At 29.0% G+C, this 22,905-nt stretch overlaps 2 protein-coding genes across 2 annotated transcripts; one reads left to right on the top strand and one right to left on the bottom strand.

Moving 5' to 3' along the window:
• The first annotated feature begins 2,496 nt into the window (after positions 1-2,496).
• LOC122271262 (uncharacterized) lies at positions 2,497-6,682 on the top strand. The gene is made up of 5 exons (XM_087153454.1): positions 2,497-2,573; positions 3,508-3,571; positions 3,688-3,784; positions 5,546-5,606; positions 6,542-6,682. The coding sequence occupies exons 2-5, from the start codon at positions 3,517-3,519 to the stop codon at positions 6,680-6,682; spliced, it is 354 nt and encodes a 117-aa protein (XP_087009580.1). The 5' UTR covers positions 2,497-2,573; positions 3,508-3,516.
• Positions 6,683-10,777: 4,095 nt separating this feature from the next.
• Positions 10,778-13,014, bottom strand: LOC147802483 (uncharacterized). Its single transcript, XM_087153209.1, has one exon. The coding sequence runs from the start codon at positions 12,822-12,824 to the stop codon at positions 10,845-10,847; it is 1,980 nt and encodes a 659-aa protein (XP_087009335.1). The 5' UTR covers positions 12,825-13,014; the 3' UTR covers positions 10,778-10,844.
• Positions 13,015-22,905: the final 9,891 nt, after the last annotated feature.

Below are 22,905 nucleotides of genomic sequence, written 5' to 3'. Positions count from 1 at the left end.
ATCACTTCCTTATTAAAGGAAACAAAATTAAATAGGAATCTATATTTAACGCAAATGCACAAAGAAATTTCTTTCAAGTAATCAAACTAATCATTCAATTAAAAAGTAATTAGAAGTATGAACAAATCATTCTTTATCCTTTCCTGGCTTATCTTTGTTATAGTTAGCATTGCATATAATTCCTAGACAATGACCGAAGTGGCTTAATCTCATATTTTACCACTCGATTTTCAATATTGCAGATACCAAACTTACTGAGACGGCACGCAGTTTCTGTCTTTAGATTTGAGACCGGACATGATTGTTGTGCCAGTCTTTTGAACAGATTTGGGATGCTCCCTTTTCCAAATTTTATCTTGAGCAAAACTGATTAAATAATGGTCCTTAAATATCTTACAGCATGTCTAGCTGTCACCGGAAGTTTCCATGACAACTACTAACTGGCCAGAGAATAGCCACAGGTGTTTCTGTTAAAATTACTTGCAATTATTGCTATGTCTTGATGCTTTAAATTTTCCCATTGCTGTTCCTCGTTAGTTATTAATTATTTGTTGTTTCATGTTAGATTGTTTATTGTACTGTTTGTGCCCCTTTTTTGCGGTGCCTGTGCGTATTATCGCTATAGTGAATGATCTGATATCAAGTGCTGTAACTAAAGACAAAAATAAAAATTTTCTGTATTACATACAATTCTGAATGTTCAACTTTGCTATATTTTCATCATCAGTAGCAAGATAGACCAGGGTCAGCCCAAATTCTCTTTCAACTGCATCCATCGTAATCAGGGTCGTCATCCCTTACTTAGTCTTCGCGGAATCGCCAAATCGAGCATTTTTTGCAGGGTTTAAATCAGAGGTCGCCAAAGTGGTCTATATAGACCCCCAGGGATCCATTTAACAAAAGTGGGGGTCGATCTGAGCCAGGGGGTTGATCCGAATCGGAAGGGTAGATTGGGGGTCGAAGAAAAAACAGTTCTTAATACGTAAATCCCAAATATCTAATTGAGTATGTAAAATTTGTGATTTTTTTTTTGTAATTGACTTAATATCAGTTTCTTTATAGAACATAAATTAATAAACTCATCATCAAAAACGTGGACATCAATCTGCAAGATGAGTTTGCTGAATTATTATCGGATCTTGAAGCAAGGACGATTTTTAAAAATTTAACAATAAGTAAATTTTGAACAAATATAAATATAATGCAAAAATATGTAGAACTTTATGAAATAGCTCATCCTTTTGATGCTAGCTTTTCCAAGTTCCTATATGGTTGAAGCCGGTTTCAGTCACGTAAATTCAATCTAAACTAAGTACAGAAATAAATTAAATATGGAGTTACGAGGGGATTTAAAATTAAAATTGACCAATTTTGAACCCAATATAGCGAACCTTGCAAAAAAAACACCAGGCACACTCATCTCATTGGTTAAGAAGCAATAAATAATTTACTTATTATTTCCTCTTATTTATAATTACTTATTACTTAATAAATATTAAGGTATTTAAATTTCAACATTAATATATTTTTCATAAAACTATTGTTACACAATATACTATTACTTTATTAAATCATAAAATAAATGTACAAACACAGTATCTAATAGAGTTTTATCTTAATTAACGGAAAATTACTTTTATGGGGGTCGATGACGATTTCGAAAAATTATATAGGGGTCGATGATGAAAAAAGTTTGACGACCCATGGTTTAAATCATGCATTTTGAAATCGTGTGTAACCCAGTTTAGTCTATTAAACTTAATAAATTTTGTGACATCAAAGTTCTTAAAGCATCTATAAATTTCTGCATTGCATTGTCTTCTCCAACAGTCATTTTCTTTTATTCCTAAACTAGATCTTTAAATTTTAAAACTGCTCAAAAATACCAAAATAGGACTCATCAGATTTAGTCAATGTCCATGCCTCAGAGACATAGACTAACATAGGTCTAAGAAGAATTTTAGATAACAAAAATTAAGCTTTTCCACAAATTAGCTGCGACTTAAAAATATTTCTTAGCCCATAAAAGGATTTATTAACACATATTATTATGTTTTTTTATTATTATTATTTCATGTGAGATATTATTTAGACAATTTTTGATCCTAAGTATTTAAAGCTATGACCAGATTCAAAAGTGTTCGCGCCACCGAAATATTGGATGCATCCCGACATATAAATTTTGCTGTTTAACATAAATAAATTTTATTCCAAGTCCACTTAAAATAAACAAAACTATCGTCAATGGAAGGAAATGTTTTAAAAGGAATTGCACCTCTTTTTGTGATAAAAACAACAAATAAATGGTCGAGTTAGAAAAGGAGAAAAAAGTATCCGTTTATTTTAAACAATGCTCTATCAAAAAGATCCCTGACGTTTAACACTTTTTATCACAAGGCTATAACATTAACCTTTGTTTCAAACCGTTTCACTGATATTAAATGGTCAATCCAGTTTTAATATTATACGTTTTTCAAAAACTCTCCTTGCATAAATGGAAGAATATTTCATTACACGATTCAGTTCAGTTTTAGACAGAATATAAACTTGGAGTTCAAGTTAAAGAACATTCGGTAAGTAAAAATTAGTTTTATTTATCTTAATAAATAAAGGAAATGAGTTTTTCTTTAAAAAAATAATTTTAACAACAGAATGTTCAGTTTTCTTAACTATTTGGGGTCTGATTACAACCTGTTTCCTTTTAAAATTAAGAATTTCACGAGCATCTTTATTAGAGGAAAAATGGGTACAAAACTAATAGTGTGTGTGGAAATGAAATTTCTTGAATTTTTAAAATGTTATTTTAAAATGGAGGTTCGAAAATTTGTCAATGGAGTTGCTTATTTGCTATTAAGAATTATTTTTAAACACAAAATTTTTTCCAGGAGAGTTAGTGACTTTAAGTTTTAAATATATTTTGATCACAAAAATAATTTTTTTTCTTAAAAATGTCATTTTGCATTTAGCATTCACGCATTTATTTAAAGTCTATTTATTAACTTGATCCTTTTTTCTCTTCATTTTTTTATCGGGTTACCCACTACTTAAACCCATAATCTAAGTTGTTCATAAGAATGCATTATAAGGATAGTGGTTGTAGAACACCATCTAATGAAGCATTAAATAGCAAATAAGAGCAGGAAAATAAAAGTACATCTGAAAGTGATCAAATATTCTTTAAAAAAATGTGCACATTCTGCTTTAGTTATTGAAAGTAGTTAAAATTTTAATTGTTTAAACTTTATTTTTTAGTAAGAACTCTTTTTATATCCACATTAAACTTCTGCTATTTCAATATTAAATATTTGATCGGGATAACCCCCTTTTATATTACTCGCAATCTACATTGATTCTAAAAAAATGGATGACAAGAACAGTGTTTATAGAATACCATTAAATAAAGACATAATATAAGAAAATATAAATACTTTAAAGTTATGCACATTCAACTTTTAATGTAGAATTTCAATGAATTGATCAATTTATGGTATCTATTTTACTTTTTAGGCTTAAAGTATGTTGGATTACTTAATTTTGTTGATTTATGTTGCGTTCCTTTATCAAATAAATGGTAAGAAAGCACTAATCAATATACAGTAAACGTTGATAATTTATCTTTCAAAGGAAAATTTCAAATGTATTTATTTCTCATCGGTATTTATTTTCCTTCTTATTTTATCCTTTTAGCACACGCTGAGAACGATAAAAATCTTTCCCAAGAGTCAAATGAAATGTATGCCTATCGTGTAGAAGAAATTTCCCCAGCAAAGCAAAAAAATATAAAGTAAGAAAAATTTGAAAAAAATTCTTTATTTGTCTTCTTATAAATTGTCAGATGTCTTTAGAAGGAAAAATTTTTTAATGGTAAGATAATTTTAAGATATAATCACAAATATAGCAGTACATAACTCTCCAGTCAGTATATTTTTAATAACATTTTTTTTTTAGTTTTTGAATGTTTAAAAGAGCGAAAAACAAATAATTTTCATTTCATTTATTTTTGTAACCCTATTAAAATAATGTCGCATTTTTACTTATTTTTTATCATGTGTATTAAAATTTGTGAATGTAAAATATAAAATAAATTATGTACAATATGTTTGTGTTCGAAACTATGCAGCCACTTTTTGTTAACTCGTTTTGTTTTTGACTTCGTGACAAGTGCCACTATGTCCTCATTCTAATGGGAATCCCAAATATTTATGTCATAATCTTACTGTTTTCAGCTAACTTTAGGGGTTTGAAGTTACGTAGAACCGTTTATTTCAATCTAGTGATCGAAAGACACGATGGCTCAGAGGATGGAGAACTTCCCTCCGAATGAGGTGAACCAAGTTCGTGTCCCAGTAATGACTGGTCGATACTTATTCTGCTCTCGGCTCGTATCAAACACAGTGCGAACTTAAACTAATTAGTGTAACACTAATTTAAGTTAATTGCATCAAAAAGTCCACCACGAATGCTAGTTTGTTCCCATACTTGATCAAGGAAATCCTTTGTTTTCTGAGTAGGGTTTAAATTACAAGGCATTGCTAGTCATGAACTCACACATGAGTCGGCTGTTTAACACCGGTTATGAAACATAGTGATCCAAATTTAGTCATTTGAGTTAAGAATAAGTTTTAAAAAAGTTAACTAAACCATCAGTGTCTTAACTGTCTTGACCTATGTAATCCAGTAATCAAGCGTCAATGTGATATCGAGCGACGGATGACGTAGTGATTGATTAAAGGTAGACCCTTACGTTAACTGTAAATTATCAAATTGCTAATAATGTAGTTGGAAATGATTTAATCAAATGTAAGTGTTGAAGTGCACTGTCAAAATTTCCGGATCAAATTACGGTTAAAAAAATACAGTAAAATCTATTACGGTAAATAATACCGGTGCTGATACTTCGGTGCGGGAATTTCGATTCCACAGATTTTACGAACACGTATATCACATGTACTGGGTAGACTTATGATTCGATGATAGAACCCTGGCTCCTCCGGACCGGTGCCCGATTCTTTAATCACTGAGCTACAACGGCCCCGAATTAATTTTAAACGCAATTGTTGTCAGAGTTTAAAGTTTAGTCCTAGGTTAGGCTCCCATTTTGAGAGCGGCCCATAATCTTTTTGTCACTTCATTCATGATAAAGATTCTGGAAATGTACAATAATGGCAGTCATTACGGAATACCCAATAAAGGTATTAGCAAACGAAGCAAGTTTTGTGTAAGTTATTCCCAAAACCGATTTTTGAAATGCAGTTTAGAGTGAAAGAAACTTTAAATGTTCATAATGATGTTATACCTTTTTTAAGTTATGTATCACCTGTAATAGTTAAGAAAATTTCTAATGTCGCGTTAAATCCCTATTCCTCGATGTCAATGCATTTCAAAAAAGCAAAAAAAAATGTAAGAATTATTATTTTTAATTAATATTTAACGCAAAATAAAAGTTTTTAGTGTTAATAACTGGTTATGGTTCAAAGTAATTGACTGTGTTTTAAATTGTTTTATATTCCTTAGAATTATTAGGTCTCTTTTTATTGTTTTTCAGCAACAAAATGATATCTGAAGATAAACAGGAAGATAGTTATAATTCCCGAACCCTAAAGTTTGTAAGTATTTCAATAATACTTTTTATAACTAATGTAATGTTTATCTATAATGATTTTGGATTGCAAATATAATCGCACATATTTCAGTTAATTTATTTAAAAAGTAAACTAACTACAAGTTAAATTAACAACAAGTTATAAACAAGTTAAAATTAAAATAAACTGCTTTTCTACCTTTTGCGGTCGATACATTTTGTTGATGGTCGATACATTGCCTCTGCGCATGCTGGTGCAAAAGTATTGGAATTCGTCTCCTGTATGCCTCTCGCCTCCCTATCGCTCTCTCTCTGTGCGATTCGTGTGAATTCAGATTGATAGGTATCTATGAGATGATCCAAATATTTAAATCTGACATCGTAAGAGCTTATTTATAATCAAACTAATTGAGTTATACTTACATGAAAGAGAAATGCAAAAAATTAAACACTTTACAACGTTGTGTAAAACAGTAAATATTTGAATGTAAAAATTGTAAGTGATACAATGCGACTCAATGTTGTCTTAAAGAAATGAAACATTTCATTTACAGGAAGGAATGAAAATTTCATAAAAGAATCTTATCAACCTTCATAGCTACTTTTTTTATGAGATTTCTTTTTCATGTATTTATTATTTATTTTACTCTTTCTGTTTTGTCTCATTAAGAAATCAATTTCCATTTCATTCAATGATTTTCATTCATTTCACTACGTAAAAATATTTTTCTAATTTTTCCATTTATTCCATTCTATTAATCATCATATAAACAAGAAAAAACTGGCTTTATATTAAAATTATAATTAAAAGCAATGACTGTAAGTACTAATAAATGGAGGTTAATCATTAAACTTATAAAATTTAATAAATGGTATTTCAAAGCATGATGTTTCACTTTCTGGGATATTATTTATGATTTGTCTTTCGTTTATTTTAAAGTTTTGTTTCTTTCTTTTCAGTTTCCAATCGTAGTTGTGAGAAATAGCGAAGATACCACTGCTGCACCAAATAACACGATGGACGCTTTGACACGATTGGCAAACCTCAAAAGAAACGCCATTTTCGGCTATTTGCGAATTTTCGGAATCAATCGTACTTAATGAGAGAGTTTCATTGAAAAAAAAAAATGCTTAGTATAAATATTCTTGTAAATAAATCATAATTAAAGTCATATGTTTTTCAATCGTCTGTGATGAATATTTTCTCGTGCATTGTTATGTATATACTTTTTAAATTAAGTAAATCTTGGTTGGTTGGTGGTTGGTTCTAGTGCCACTTGCCACACGGGCAAGCCCGCTTGGTGAAACTGAGCAGCAAATTTAAGACAGAGTGTGCGATTCTTGTTTTTCAGTGGCGCCGTCTATGGCCAAGAATTCGACTTCGCCACATCATACGTCACACCTGTTTATAAGGTGGGCCCAGTCATACATCCATTCATTCATCCACAGATCGTAATTTTGACCTGAATCAGAGAACGATCGATCTCCAATCCAATACCCCCAGAGGTATTGATTTGTTAACATGGAGGGCTTTTGCGATTCGACAGATTTAACGTGCATCAGTCACTTTACTACACAGGTAGTCTTCGGCCGGCGGTGCTCAAACCCACGAACTCTCGGACATGGGCCCTGCGCCCTACCGACCAGGCTTACGTTTAAATAATATAATTCTTAATACGTTTGAAATAAAATAATTCTTCATTAAGGATACAGAGTGTTTGGTAATTACTTTTTAACATGCATTTTAGAATCCTAGTAAAGAAGGAATTTGCATTCAAGAACACATGAGGGGTTAAAAATTATTACAAAAAAATAAACGTTATCGAAATCGGCCGAATCACTAGTGATGCGCACGAAGGTGGGACATGTCTGGATGAGTTTTGGTATCGTTTCACGTTTCCAATAACGATCTTTTAACTTTACTGTGCCCTGCTGCAATCAATCAAAATTCATGCATTTTCAGAACCGCTTTCTTCAGTAGTGATATTTTTCGATTTAGATCGCATTTTTGTTTTTTCCCCACTTAAATTTTAACTTGCGATTCGTAATTGTGTATAATTGTTTTTTCATTTTTTGAAAGATTTCTAAAAATATAGATTACGAGGGGTCATTATAAAGCCCCTTGGATCTGTAAAATTTTTGCAAAATTAGCATCGAATTTTTTTTATTAAAATTATTATTGGTGTCGAAGTACATCAGAGAGGCCAACTGTTCCGGACACGCTAAAATATTTTTTAAAAAAAACGGTAAATAACTGCTAACTAAATTTTGCGAATATTTGACTATTTTTTCTCTCTTTCTTAAGAGGTATAGCAATAATAAAGTGGTGAATTAGATAAACCTACGAATTGTTTAGAAATAGTGGTGGATAAAAATCTACTAAATTAAATTTATTAAACCAAGAATCACAATTGATAAACTACCACTTTTAAATATTTATATGCTGTCCTGAGCAAGTTGGCATCTCTGATATACGCCCGAACATTAAATATCCTACACTGTAACAAATGTTTGATCATCTGAAGATCAAAAATGTTGGCAACTACTTAACATCAAAGTGGTGCTTGGCTAACTAGGGAAGTGTGACTCGCCAATTTTGAAATAAACTAGTGGGATGTATGCCTTATGAGGAATAATTTAAAGGGGGCAACATTCGTTTCGGTCCATAGAAGATCCTATGAGAGATAAAAACTATTCAATATATAGAAAAATCGGTATTTGATTACTTCAATGCGGACTATTAGTTATTGTAATTATCTCATACTCCAATTAATTTTGTGGTACTTTCACGTACTATATAATGCATATTTATTGTCAAAACTGATTTCGAAAATTATATATATCTGTAGTTTTTCAGAAAAACCTGTTGGGTTAATTAAAAAAAAATGGCATCAAATTTTTTTTCAAAAAATTTTTCAAAATAAAAACAAGTGAAAAATAATAAATTTCATTTATATCCGAGTCGAAATATAAGAAAACATTTCAGAAAAAATCAAAGTCTTAAGAAAAGTGTATTTTCCAGAAATCAATGTTTAATATATATACAAGATTTACCTTTTTAAACAGTATTTTGGCAATACTTGAAAAATACGTTTTGTTCCCTAGGTTATAATGAGACTGAAGTTATTATATAATTTTTTTTGAAGGTAGATCTTCGTTTATGAAATAAGTGTATTAAAGACAAAATTTTTCTTGGAATGAATAAATATACCATCTTCAGAGTTTCAATAAAAAAATTAGCAATTTTTGCTATATAATAAATTTATTTAAAGAACGTGACTCTAAACATGTTATAAATAAATCAATAACAATTTCTGATTTTCAAAGAAGTTTTAAATTGCAACTATAAGTGTATTATTAATACACTTATAGTTATCATAAAGATAGTTAGACTTATCATAAAGATATTCTTATATATGTCATATAATTCAAAATTTAAATATTTTGCAACTAATTCATTCTCCCTCTGATTAAAGATAAATAATAACGTAAATCTCTAAAATAACAAGAAAAGACATTATATAATTTATAAAAGATAACGTACTTCCAATCCATTCTCCAATCTTGACGCATAGGTTAGAGCTGCGCCGCCATATGGAATAGCGCGGACCAAAAACGTGTAGTCTCTAATTATATGGCAGCGCTACTTTAACCTATGTTTCAAGATAGGAGGATGCCAATTTTTAAAGTTAAATATTTCAAAAATTAGCTAGGATATCAGATATAAATATAAATGTATGAATAATATTATAAAAATAGCAATGTTTTGGCAAAATATTGAACAATTCGCAGGACATAAGACATCAACGGATTTTCCCCCTTAAAGTGACAAATCACCTCAAATTTTGTGTATACAGTACAGTTGATCTTTTATGAAAAAAATCGAATTGAAATATTAAACATTTTTTAAGTTCAAATTTCCCGCCGAAAAAATTGTAAAATATTTTTAAAAATGCAATTTAATTTTATGCAATCACATGAATTATTTCAGATTTTTTTACAAGATCTAACAATATGAAATTTTTTTTTTTTATCTATCACATTTTTGGATGTTACATAAGCTATACTCACAAAAAATTCCATCAGTTTGGGAAAATGCGTATTTTATTTCGACTTATATTTCGACTCTGATATAAATAAAATTTATTACTGTTCACTTGTTTTTATATCGGAAATTTAAAAAAAAAATTAATTATGCTAATTTTTTTTCTTTTTAAATTAACCTAATAGGTTTTTCTGAAAAACCACAGATATATTAAATTTTCGAAATCAATTTTGACAGTAAATATGCATTATATAGTACGTGAAAGTACCACAAAATTAATTGGAGTATTGAGATAATTATAATAACTAATAGTCTGCATTGAAGTAATAAAATACCGATTTTTCTATATATTGAATTATTTTTTATCTCTCATAGGACCCTCTATGGGCCGAAACGAATGTTGCCCCCTAAAATTATTCTTCGTAAGGCATACATCTCACTAGTTTATTTCAAAATTGGCGAGTCACACTTCCCTAGTTTCCCTAGTTAGCCAAGCACCACTATACTTAAATACAAAGACAGTTCCTTTTGCTCTGAAACGCCTAGAATGTTATTTTAAACTACTTACTACAAAGTAACCGCCGTAAAGTTATTGCCTTGCACAAAGTCATCCCATCCCGGAGTGACTTTTTGCATTCAACTAATTGATTGTTTACAAATAATAAACATTTCAAACCAGGTCTTAACTACATGCAATTGCTTCCCAGATGGCTAACAACAAATTTTAGATCAGATGCTGTACAATTCAAAATCTTTTATCTATTTTTTTATTAGGTCAAAGTTGGAAAACTGAAAATTCAAGCACAAAGTCACCCCATCTGACTTTATATAATTAAGATTTTACATAGAATCTTTTAGTGCGACTAATAATTTGGCCGGGGACTGTATATATATATATATATATCTTCCTAGTAACTGTTTTTTTGGGAAAAGTGATGAAAAATAAATCACGTAAAATTGCTGGTTTTTCTTCGGGTATTACGAATATAAAAAAATAAAGTTGTGACAATTAAATTAATTATTGAAGTTGTGGCTATTAATATATAGCGGATATTGTTTCATTAACATTAAGCAACTAACACTAAAAACTGTAGTTACATATTTGTTATAAGCCAATTTATCGTTTGACAGTGATTGTGCAGTGCACATGATTTGCCTTTTGACAGAGAATATGATTTTATTTGCATTCGTTTTTGATCACAAAAATATGTACAACTATCATGTAGTATCTTTTTCAACAACACTCTCCAGTAAATCAAGGAGAGCTGAAATCTGTGGATTCAACTCATCTTGGAAAGAGTGACTAGTCTTTTGCTCCAGAATTAGTGACTTTAATTCTGTGACTGTATTTAGGGATAGAGGTGACGACCACATTACGATTTCCTTCACGTGATTCCAGTCAGCATCAGTTAGTGATTGCTTAAATATTAGATTCTTCTTAATTCCTTTCTCAGATAGTATAAGTTCATTTTTGTATAGCTTCACTTCATTGATATTATCAAAAGATGCATCCAAAAGTATGGTGGCACTTTCAAGAAAACCTTCACTCAGTGCATACTCTATACAACTACGACAAATAAGTCGAAATTCTGCAACATTTTCAAGAGAAGACAAGTTGTAGTTTATAAATTTTTGTAACACATCGCCTACAATGAACGGCATGTCTATGAATCGCTTGAAATAATAATTACCCCATTTTAGCAAAACGTCTACTTTAAATTGTTGAATTTCCTCTCCCGTCTGGAAATACCAATTCAAGAACTGGTCCACACGCTCATGGTTGGGCAAAAATATCAATGTTAAATAGATTACATCCGGAGACGATATAGCTTTCTTAAATGTTTCAATTCCCACAGATTGATAAATCCATCTCAAGAAGGACTCAGCTGCGTGGATGTTACCATCGCATATCCAATCAATACAAATATGCCAATCATTAAATCCACTAAGCCACGATATTATCAGTCGATCTTTCTCTCTTTGCTCCATAAGATTGATTTTATAGGGATAACATTCTGGTGGCAATGTAGATTTTGATAATAACACGTGAAGCGAATTGAGATTGCTTGAATAAATAGCACGCTTAAATTCTATCCGACCAAGGATAAAGCAGATAAATAGTTTAATCTCTTCTTTGGAACCATGGTTTAATATCCTATCAGCCATGCTTATATTTTCTAACTGCACCAAACGCAACAACACTTCGCAAAAACATTTATTTTTCAGAAAGGATCGTCTTAGTCTTAAGGGACTGGCACTCCATATTTCTTCAAAAATCATCATTTCATTTCCCCGGAATCTCATCTTAGAACTAATACTCTCCATTATACATGCATAAATGTCATCTCGCAGATTATCTAACAGTTCTAAAATAGTGGACAAGAATATTCTTCGATATGGCCAACTTTCGAACAATAACGTTAATACATCAGAACGATTCCGAAAAAATTCGGTCATTTGAGTTAAGCGATTGACATGAGATAATAAAAAACATAAAGCATCTAAGGTGTTTGAAGAACTCTGATAAAGTATACGTTTTTGCATACATTGAGTAGCTTGCAAAAGCCATGTACTCAAATGATCGTTTTTCTCCTGCTCCGACAATTTTTTCCAAAAATACTTTAGGGCAACTATGTTACCAATTCGAATCGAGCAAGTAATCATATTCACATCAATACTAACCTTATTATCGTATATTTCATAATCCACGACTCTAGTTGGAAAACTCCCTAAATTATCGTCGAATACACATGTCCAATATCTTATCAAATCATTCGGGTGCCTTCTAAGGCAGTTTCTATCTAGTTCTGGAATTTTCTCCCACAAAATTGAAGCATATTCCTCGAAACAATGAGAGCAGGCTATCGCACACAAATACCAAATATTTAAGCTTCCTAAGTTTCCATTATCGAATAGTTCCTTAAGGGATTTCACTATGTCAACTGTCCCCTCAACTGTCCAATAAATTGTACCGCGCTTCATGTAATACTCACAGAGTTTTCTTTGATTTCTTGTCCAGCTATTGAAACTACGAAACACTTTCCACAACTGCCACGAAAGAGGTCGAATAACGTATGAGATTTCCGTCTTCAGCGATGAAGGCAAAGAGCTATTAGACAATTTGTTTAATATTCTATTCTCCAACTCATCCATGACTCTGGCATAGTTTAAGGGAGAAGATAAGAAAGAAGATGTCATTTCATTCCTTATATGAGGCGCCGTCCATAGCCCAATTGCAATCGACACTACTGCTATATGCTGCAGGGAAGGAGGTTCAGAAAAAATGTTTATGAAGTCGATTTCCGTTGATTCTGTTTTAGAAGTTTTGAGTGTCCAGCTTCCAGATCTCTTTTCTTTGCGGACTCCATCTGCAAAATGCAATTTTTAAATTTAGTTTTGAATTAAAGATTCGAATAAAAAGAAAGAACATGATGCTTACGTAATTTAAAACGAACCTAAGTCATATATTTGATATGCATGTTACTAGTTAAGGAGAAATGAAGTATTGTTTACAATACTTAGGCTATGTCGAATGCAATTTAGCAATTTCTTGCTTTTAAACCCAAATTTGTATACTTTTTTTAAACTTAAGATGTTTTTCTAAAATCGGTTTTTGAATACCAATTATTAACTACTTCTTTGTGGTATCCTTCAGTAGTAATTTCGTGTAGTTCAATCAACTGGTAATTGCAGGTGGTTAGCATAAAGTATGAGTAGTCGTATATTGATATACGGTATCATTGACTCTATATTTTGTTTGAACTTGCAGTATGATGAAAGATTTTAGTTTTTAGTTATGGACATTACATAAAAAGTGATACGCATTAAGAACTCTTACGTATTTAGTTATTCTAAATGTTATTAATACATTTTAATAATTTAGAAAAAAAGAAGTTGAAGTCAATGAACTATGCACATTTGTGTTCTTCTGAACACGAATGTGCATAGTTTTGCACAAATGTACAAAATTTTCGTAAGAAATTCAAAGAAAATGCGTTTTAGTGTCCGATTTCGTCACTATAAATATAGCCTGCACTATTTGAGCTCATTCCCTTGAACTATTAATAAGTTATTCAGTGTGATTCGTTTTACCATCTTTTTCACACACTGTTAGTGCGCAAAAAAAAAAAAAAAAAAAAAAAAAAAAAAAAAAAAAAAAACCTGAATAACTTTTATTTCTAATGGTCGGATTTTTCCGTACAAAGTTTTACTCTTAATGGTTTCTAGGGATAACCTCAAACATGAATAAACAATTTTTTTTACATATTTAGATTCTTGACCTGTAAAATATACTGGAAATTGTGACCCTAATAGTTAGGTCTGGAGAACGGATGAAATTTTGGTCCCCTTAATGTTAATTTCCCTTGTTGCGTTTTTAGTCATATCATAATAATTAAATGAGCAATTTATATAAAAAAAACTTGCATTCACTTATGAAACCTATCTACCGAAAGATAATTTCACTCAAACACTAATTTTTAATAATTATGTATTAATTAATTTAATTGAGGATGAAGAAATTTTGAATTATGAGGTATAAATTTTTTTTATACCATAAAACCCCACGTATTTTTCGATAGCAAAATTAGTTTAAACTGCCTTTATATAGTAGAAGCCGAGATAAATTAAAATTAATTACTTTTTATAAAATGATTTGGTGACAATATAGAAATATTTAAATGGGGAGATTAATATTTAAATGCGGTTAACGTACGAGGAACTTGAATTACGCATGCGTAAGGTAAAATTCCATTCATATTTTTTTCCGCTGAGAGCCGAATGTTAATTTTTCTTTAATTATGAAATGCGATGCTTCATTTAAGTCATCCGAAAATTTACTCGTAATTTAGCAAAGAGGTTCGAATAAAACATTATATTTAGCGAATGTTGAGTTTTATAAAATCATGTTTCTGATAAAATGAGGTTATACATCTGCTCTTTTTAAAAAAAAATTCTAGTAAGTTCATTGAACAATTGATACAATTTTAATATACATAAGTATAAATTGATATGGAACAGTATTTACTATATATTTTAAAAAACGCTTTTTCTTGTTTTTCTTATAAGAATTTCTTTAAAAAAAGAGAAAGAGAAAAATAATATATATATATATATATATATATATATATATATATATATATATATATATATATATATATATATATATATATATATATATATATATATATATATATATATATATATATATATATATATATATATATTCAAAATGAGGAATAAAACAAAGAAAAATAATAGACAAATGAAAAAAAAGGGGGGGGGGTGAAATTTTATTTAAAAAACCGGGAAAAAAAGATATAATCTTTTCTTCAGCCCACACGATTATATCCGCAAAACAGAGTGCTTTCTGATATTGTATCAATAAAGCCGAAGCAAAATATATTAATACAATAGTGTGAGGAGCACTCAAAATTTTTTTTATAAAAATAACAACAAATAAAATAGATCACAAAAAGTAAAAATAAGTAACATGTTAAAATAGAAAAGATTTTCTGTTTTTCCATGTTACTTATTTTTTGTAAATTATTATGTTTCAAAATAGACTACACTCAACTAAGAGTTTAAATAGTAATTTTCCATTTAATATGTTCTAGCAAAAAACATATTTCAATTATATCCATTTAGTTTTTTGTTAATTAAAATGCAATGCTTTTATATCTTATTTAATATAGAGTTAGAGTGCATCATAATACTTTCTCAAACCAGAATGACGTAATTTTCTCTTCAGTAATATTTTCTTGTCTAAACTAATTTACTTTTTATTAGATGTCTAGTTGATAAATTGTCACCCGATTCTTAGCAATTATCACCAAGTTGAACCTGAAAATTATAACTATGGTTCTTTTTTAACGCACTGATTAGCATGTAATAATATAAAAATAATTTTATCCTTTTTAGTAAGAAATATTAATTATTTTCCTTATATTATTTTTGAGCAATAATATTATTAAAATATTGCATCAGTATGGTAAATTTTAAAAAATACAATTAATTTTATTCAAATAAAAAAAAATCCAATTTAAATCAAATACGTATGATTTTAGAGTAAAAAAAAAATAATAATGATTGCCAACCATCTCTTCTGGTCAGAGTTGTAGTCATAAACTTTTTAGTACATGAACTGTAAAAATTCAAACATTTTATGTTCATATATATTTTTAAAAAATAATATGCAGAAGTTTAGTTAAAAAAAAAAATCTCACACTTGTTACGTAAAACTATAAAAAGACCGAACGATTATTTATGCAAACGATTATATATGATTATTATGAACTAAACTTTATGCAAACGATTGTTTATGACGTCATTAGATAAAAGTGTCATTAACGCAATATTATCCAGTGTTTATTAATAATTTTGAGTGGCAATGTAAAAAAAAAGTTGTTCTAAAGTTTTATAATAACATTTTTGTTTTGATAGAACGCAGTTATTTATTTTAGAATTCCAATATATTTTAATAGCTTTGATAAATCGGGTAGAGTTATTGGAAGCACGAATCAACACTCTCTCAAAAAACTATTTACATTTCAAATTATCAAAATATATTGAACAGAGTTTACTTTAAAATACTTATATCTTTTGTAAAAAATGGATAGCCGTGAATATCTTAGGCGATATCAACAGCGACATAGAGCTGAACATGATTTAGCTGCACAAAATTAAATGGAAAATAATCGTAGTGCTATCAATACGCGACGGCGGAATGCGCAGCGAAGAAACGTTGAAAAGTCAAGACGTTTAAATGAAAACGAATACCTTGGTGTACTTACGAATACTTCTGATTGAAACTAAAATATTTTGTCAGTTGACAGTATTGAAGTTAATTGAGCAATTACTTGCAATGGTATTTGCTTTTGAAGTATTGCTTAGTATCAACTTATTAATATTACATGTTTTAATTTGTTTGTAATTTTTGTAAAGATTTTTTTAAGCAGGTTTTAATTGTTCTTAGTTTAAAATTTAAATTACTGGGGGGGGGGGAGATAAAGCACCATATAGGGAGCGTCCGCCATCCTATAAGACCAACAATGATTTGACTTAGGCTGTACCACGCATGTTTCGGATACGGAGATTAATCTCCGGCTAATGCCCTATAGTAATGTGTAAATAATATTGCTTCCTCGCTTTATATAAGTTTATAATATTGTTTGTATTTAAATTGCTTTATATAAGTTTATAATGTTGATAGTAAGTTCCTCTGACGTTTTACAATCCTATCATATTCTCTCTATGCAATATTGATGCAGAAAAATTGCCAGCTAATCTCCAGAAAAATGACTTTAAGTTAGTTAAAGAAGCTAACGAAAATGTAATTGCGTAGCAATTACCGGGGTTGGCGAGCGGTAGTGAGCAGGGGGCGGAGCCCTCTAGTATATATATATTTTTTCAATTTCTAAGTTCTAACTAAGAAAAGTCCTGAAGAAATTTTTTATGACATTAGTTTAACTGTTCAAAATTTACTCATTTGATGAAATTACGTAGAAATATAACCTATACCTCCTTGTGAATTGATAATATAGAAAATTATTAAGGGCTTTTGTAACTAGCTGGATTTTAAGTACACATAACAACATTGATTTCAAGATGTTGAAATTAATATATTTTGTGGGGTATGTATGAAGCAACTATGCCAACCATCGTCTATCAAACAGTACCTCAATATAGAATCGAGTTACCAAGTCTTATATGCTACTGAATTGATATTTAATATTATTAGTGGTAGTTATGCCACATTACACTCCCCTTAAAGAATTTTGATCTGTAATAGATTTCGATGATGGAATACCACTAGTCGATTAAAGCTGTTTTATTTATTTATTAATAGATTTTTTTATTTATATTATTTACCCGATTATAATTTTTTCATTTTTATTTATTAGCCGGGAGAATCTTATTTACTTCACCGGATTTTTGACCGCTATTTTGTGTGCAAATCAACTGCTTAATGGGGACCATCTGTCTATGTTGCCGAGTACATATCACGTCCGGAGGTCACCAATGTGGGGAGTTTATTATGTCTTTTTTCATCTCTCAAAGGGTACCTCTATATAGAATTGAGTTAACAAGTGTTATAAACGACTGAATTGGTATTTAATATTATTAGTTGTAGTTATAACACATTTTCTTATTACTTTAGGTACTAGTGTACCAATATTTTAAGAAATTTATTTCGAATAAATACCTGGTATACATCACTAACAAAATATAAGTATTAGTTTTTTAAATTTATTAGTTTAATTATAAATTTATGCCCCAAATTATAATTCATTACTGCAATTAATAAAAGTTCTTAGGATTCATGGGGCATTTAGTAAAAAAGTACTTAATGTCATAAAAGAAATTAAATATATCTTTATTCTGATTGGTAACAGGAACAGGGGAAAGATATAAATGCATAACACGAGCAGCGTGAATAGCATGAAAATATAAAAAAAACATAACGTGTTACTTTTATACTTTTCAAACGTAACCATGTGTAAAAAGATTAAAAAGTATTGGGAAAAAAACCTATTTTACTACTTACACACCTGCATAATCTACTTTATTTAAAATAAATATTAAATTTAAATGTTGACTTTTCTTCTTATGTACTGGAAGTATAAAATAACAGCATCGGAACTTAAACAAAAGATAAAAATGTTTTATTAAAAAACTACATACGGCTGATGCTTCAGGATTGAAAAAATTGTTTTAGGCATTTAGTTCTCAGCACAGCAAAAAAAAAAAAAAAAAAAAAAAAAAAAAAAAAAAAAAGAGAAAAATTAAAGGCTGTAAAATATGAAATAATCGTAGCTTTTAAGAAATAAATTTTATATTTTCCAAAAAAGCATGCTTTGTAAAAAGGAAAAAATGTTCTTAAAAATAACAATTAATGAAATAAATGATAAGCGTGAGCAGTTTGTGCAGCAATTATTCTTTTTTGAAAAAAAAAAAAGTTTTGAAGTTTTTTATAAAAAAGTGCCTAAAACTAGATTTTCTTAAATTTTTTTTTATTTTCATAAACTCGTTGCAATCGCTGATATATTCAAACTTTGATGACGGAAATGTTATTAAATCTACAAATCAAGAATTATAAGCAATTTACATAATAATTCTTATGAAATTGGACTTAAATATCTTATTTACGTAATATTTTTAAATATTGTAATGTAATTAATCTGATTGAATTTCTTAAAATTTTTTGAAACCTAGTAGAAAATAGTTGATATATAACAATTTTGATGACGTGTTAAAATAAATCAACAAATGAAGATTAACAATGTGTTCATAAGCAATTAACATAAAATAATGACTGTAATAATCTCGATTGCAATAAAATATTTTAAAATATCACTTTTGACTTTAAGTTCATATTCAATAATGAAGTTAATTAAGTAGTTTGCATTTAACTTCTTATTTAAAAATTGATATATTATTATAATATATTTGCTTACAATGAAATTAATCTAATTGTATTTCTTAACATTTTTTGAAAACCAGTCGCAATGGCTTATACAAAAAAAATATTGAAGACGTGTGTGAATAAATCAAGAGATGCATATTTACAATGTATTCATAAACTATTAAAACATGAATTTGCATTCCCGATTTCAATAAAATAATGACTTATTTTACCAAAAAGTTTTTGTTAAATAATTATATAATATGCATTATACTTTTAAAAAAAAAGTATTGCATACACACATATATATATATATATATATATATATATATATATATATATATATATATATATATATATATATATATATATATATATATATATATATATATATATATATATATATATATATATATATATATATATATATATATACTAGGAGGCTCTGCCAACACCTCCTAGAAGTAGGAAGGCTCAGCACGGATCAATTTAGTAGTCCGATGTGACGAAGTTAACTGCGCAGTAGATGAAAAATAAGAAAGATGTCATTACGTTCGGGGTACTAAGCTGCGCAGTGGTAGAAAATACGAAATATGTCATTACGTTTGGACTACTAAAGGTTATTTATGGTAACCCGTGCGGAGGCCTGCTCTTATCTAGGAGATGTTGGCTTTGCCCCCTGCTCGCTAACGCTCGCCAACTCCCGAGAATTGCTACGCAATCCTATGTGGTTCCTATGTTCTAGCACAAAGACATAGTATATTATCATCAAAGACATAGTATTTTATAATCAAAGACATAGTATTGTACTTATGTAGAAGAATTCTATCAATGTTCTTATTGGCTTTTAAAAAAGTATATTAGCTATTTAGATTGTACATGGTGAAAAAATCAAAACATTAGCTAAATGAGAAACATATTAGCAAAATAAATTATCAAATATTGCAGTTGCTCACCTAAATTCAACTAAATGTGCATAATAAATTAGTTAATGCTAGAAATTACGAAAGTTTTAGAAAAAAAATTTATTATTTAAAAATATAAACTTTAAACCCTAACTTTTCCTTGTGAGATAATAACCCTCAAAAAGTCTTTCATTTTCAAGAACACAAAAATTTGTTTTATCGCCAAATGAAATATTTTTTGGTGATCAGCATTATTGAAATCAATTTCTATATTAATTAACATTTGTGATAAAGTACATAACATTTTAGGACAAAATAAGGATGTTTTACATACAATAAATTAAAATGCATGGCTGTTAGCATTACCCGAGAAATACCATGTGGAGGTCGCCATGCTGCATTTCTAATCTGGGAGTTTTGATTTTGGCAGATATTATACTCTTCGATATCTACTGTTACATCTTGAACAGTTATTATTGCACTTGATCTCTGCAATCTACGTCTTCCATAACATTCCTCAACACTTTCTTGGGCTCTTCGAACACGTTTTCTTTCATTACGCTTAAAAGCCCTAGCAGCTTCACTAATATTCTGCATTTTAAAGCGTGAAAATTCAATGCATAAATAAACGCGAAATATAAAAAAATTCAATGCATTCAATACAAACACTTAGACGCTTTTTAGACGTTTAGGTAGCTCTCAGTAGAAAAATATCAATTCAACAGCAGCCTTTTGAAGCATTCTCACTTCAATTAATTAATTAATTCCTAATTGAGTTTAAATTAAATATTATCATGTTTTTAGGGCATGAATGTGAATTGAACAGCCTGATAATGCTCACTCTGGTTATTTTTTCCGTTTTTAAAAGCGCTATATGTTGAGCCACCTCAACTAGATTTGCCATGTGACATTTTTAGCAGCAATCATTGGTGGATTTTCTAACGTTGCCATTCGGGGAGTTGTAATGAGGCCTTTTTTTGGTGCCGTGTAAGAGAAATATATATATAGATATATTTATATCTTTGTTATAACTCTAGGAGAAAACCGTTTTTGCATGTTATTGATTTGTCAAGATCTATCCTTATTATGAAACAAATGGGGATCCAACTTTTATTTTAGTGAAAAATGAACTAAAACTGTTGTTTCCGCTTTAAATTCAGTCGATATTTTATCGTTTCAAAATTTTATTGTTAATCGAATTGTTTGCATATTAGTAGACTAACATTCGGCTCTCGTGTCAATAATTCCTTACTAAATCTAAAGGTATTAGTCAAAAAAATGTTCCAATACTTTAGCAATACATCGTTTTTTAAGGATATTTATTAATGAGCAGTCAATAATTTTAAAACTATCTGGTTATTGAATTGGTTACTGGATATAAATCAATTTTATATAAACTACGTATGAGAGAGTAATCAAAAACTTTGAAACGTATTTTTTCATCCACGGTTTGAAACAACATTTACCGCATCTTCTAAAAATAGTAAAATCGAAAAAAAGATATTAAATAAATTTTATGGAGTTAATTTAACTAGGCATTTTTCCCCTGTAAATACATGGAGCTGTCTTAAATATTTTGAAGGAAAAAATTAGGTAGACTTGATAAGATTGCCCCCCGGTTTATTTGAAATTTTTAAACATTCAAAAGTTTTATCTAAATTATATAATTACTCCGATGCTTTTTTATACAATAATTAATTTTTTAAAAATAAATTTAGGGCATTTTAAAGTAAACTACAATGGATTCAAGTCTTACAATTATGCACAATAAAGCACTGAAAGTTTTTTCCCTTCTTCCTTAAAAAGACAGCAATCAGTCATATGGGTGCGACTTTACACATTGTCGACTCCCGGACACCTCCACTCGCCGCGGTTTTATTTGTCAACTGTTTCACCGCCTTATCTAGTAACCCTCACTCAGAGGCAACCCTACGCTCGCCGCAATACAGCACTCGCAAAAGTCATAAACGAATATTCGCGCTCATGGATATTTTTAAAAGTTGCTTGTTGAATTAATTTAAAATTTTATCCTCGTTTAAGACTAGAAAAATTAAAATAACGAGATCAAAATACTTCGTCCTTCTATAAAGAAAAAGTTACATACACACAATTATTTCAGTTAATTACATACATATTTCGGCTAAAAAAATTTTCAAATAGAAACTATTTTTGTAAATTAAATAAAAATCTGGAGTAATAAAATATTTATTTCTTCAGAATAATCAATTTCTTTTGAATATCTTAATTAATAAACAAAGTTTAGAAAAATAATCCCCTATATAAATCATCACATTATTAAGTGTACATATTTTTGAAGATAAAAGTATTAAAAAAAATTTACGCAGTTTGAAAAATAATTATTTTTATTTCCTTCATTTTTACCAGGTTTTTTTCAATTGTTTCTATTTTGGAAAAAAATATGTATTCTTCAAAATGCTTGCAATATCTTAAAAAAATTGCATATATTTTATACTGAACAACTTTTGATTGACAATATTTTCTTCATAAGAGAGTCCTTAAAAAAATTTGAAAATATTTTCATTAAATTTGTTCAAATATTTTCTGTAAAATGCGCGCTATTATGAAAACAAGGGAAAAATATATTTTTAGTAAAGCCATGACATAAAGAAACAAATCTATGACATATTCACTACTATTTTCGTATAGTTAATTTATTTTTTATAACATCAAATCATATTTATTAAAAGTTAAAGTTGTGGCTGCTCAACTTTTTTTAATGTTTCTTAAATTTGTCAGGGAAAATTCCGATATTTTCCATTTTTCTTGCTTCTATTACTATTATTTGCATATATCTGAAATTACTCACCTTCATTTTAATTGTTTCCTAATTAATTTTATCATATATTTTGCTATATATATTTATCCTTTCATTCTATGCTTCATTAATTTCATAACTTATCCATCTTGTAACTTTTTATTCATAATTTTATAACAACTTTAGCTTATTAGA

This window comes from Parasteatoda tepidariorum, chromosome 10, assembly GCF_982258835.1.
Source record: "Parasteatoda tepidariorum strain Cologne lab strain chromosome 10, Ptep-v5.0, whole genome shotgun sequence".
NCBI lineage: Eukaryota > Metazoa > Arthropoda > Arachnida > Araneae > Theridiidae > Parasteatoda > Parasteatoda tepidariorum.
This window is presented reverse-complemented; position numbering and strand designations above follow the sequence as displayed.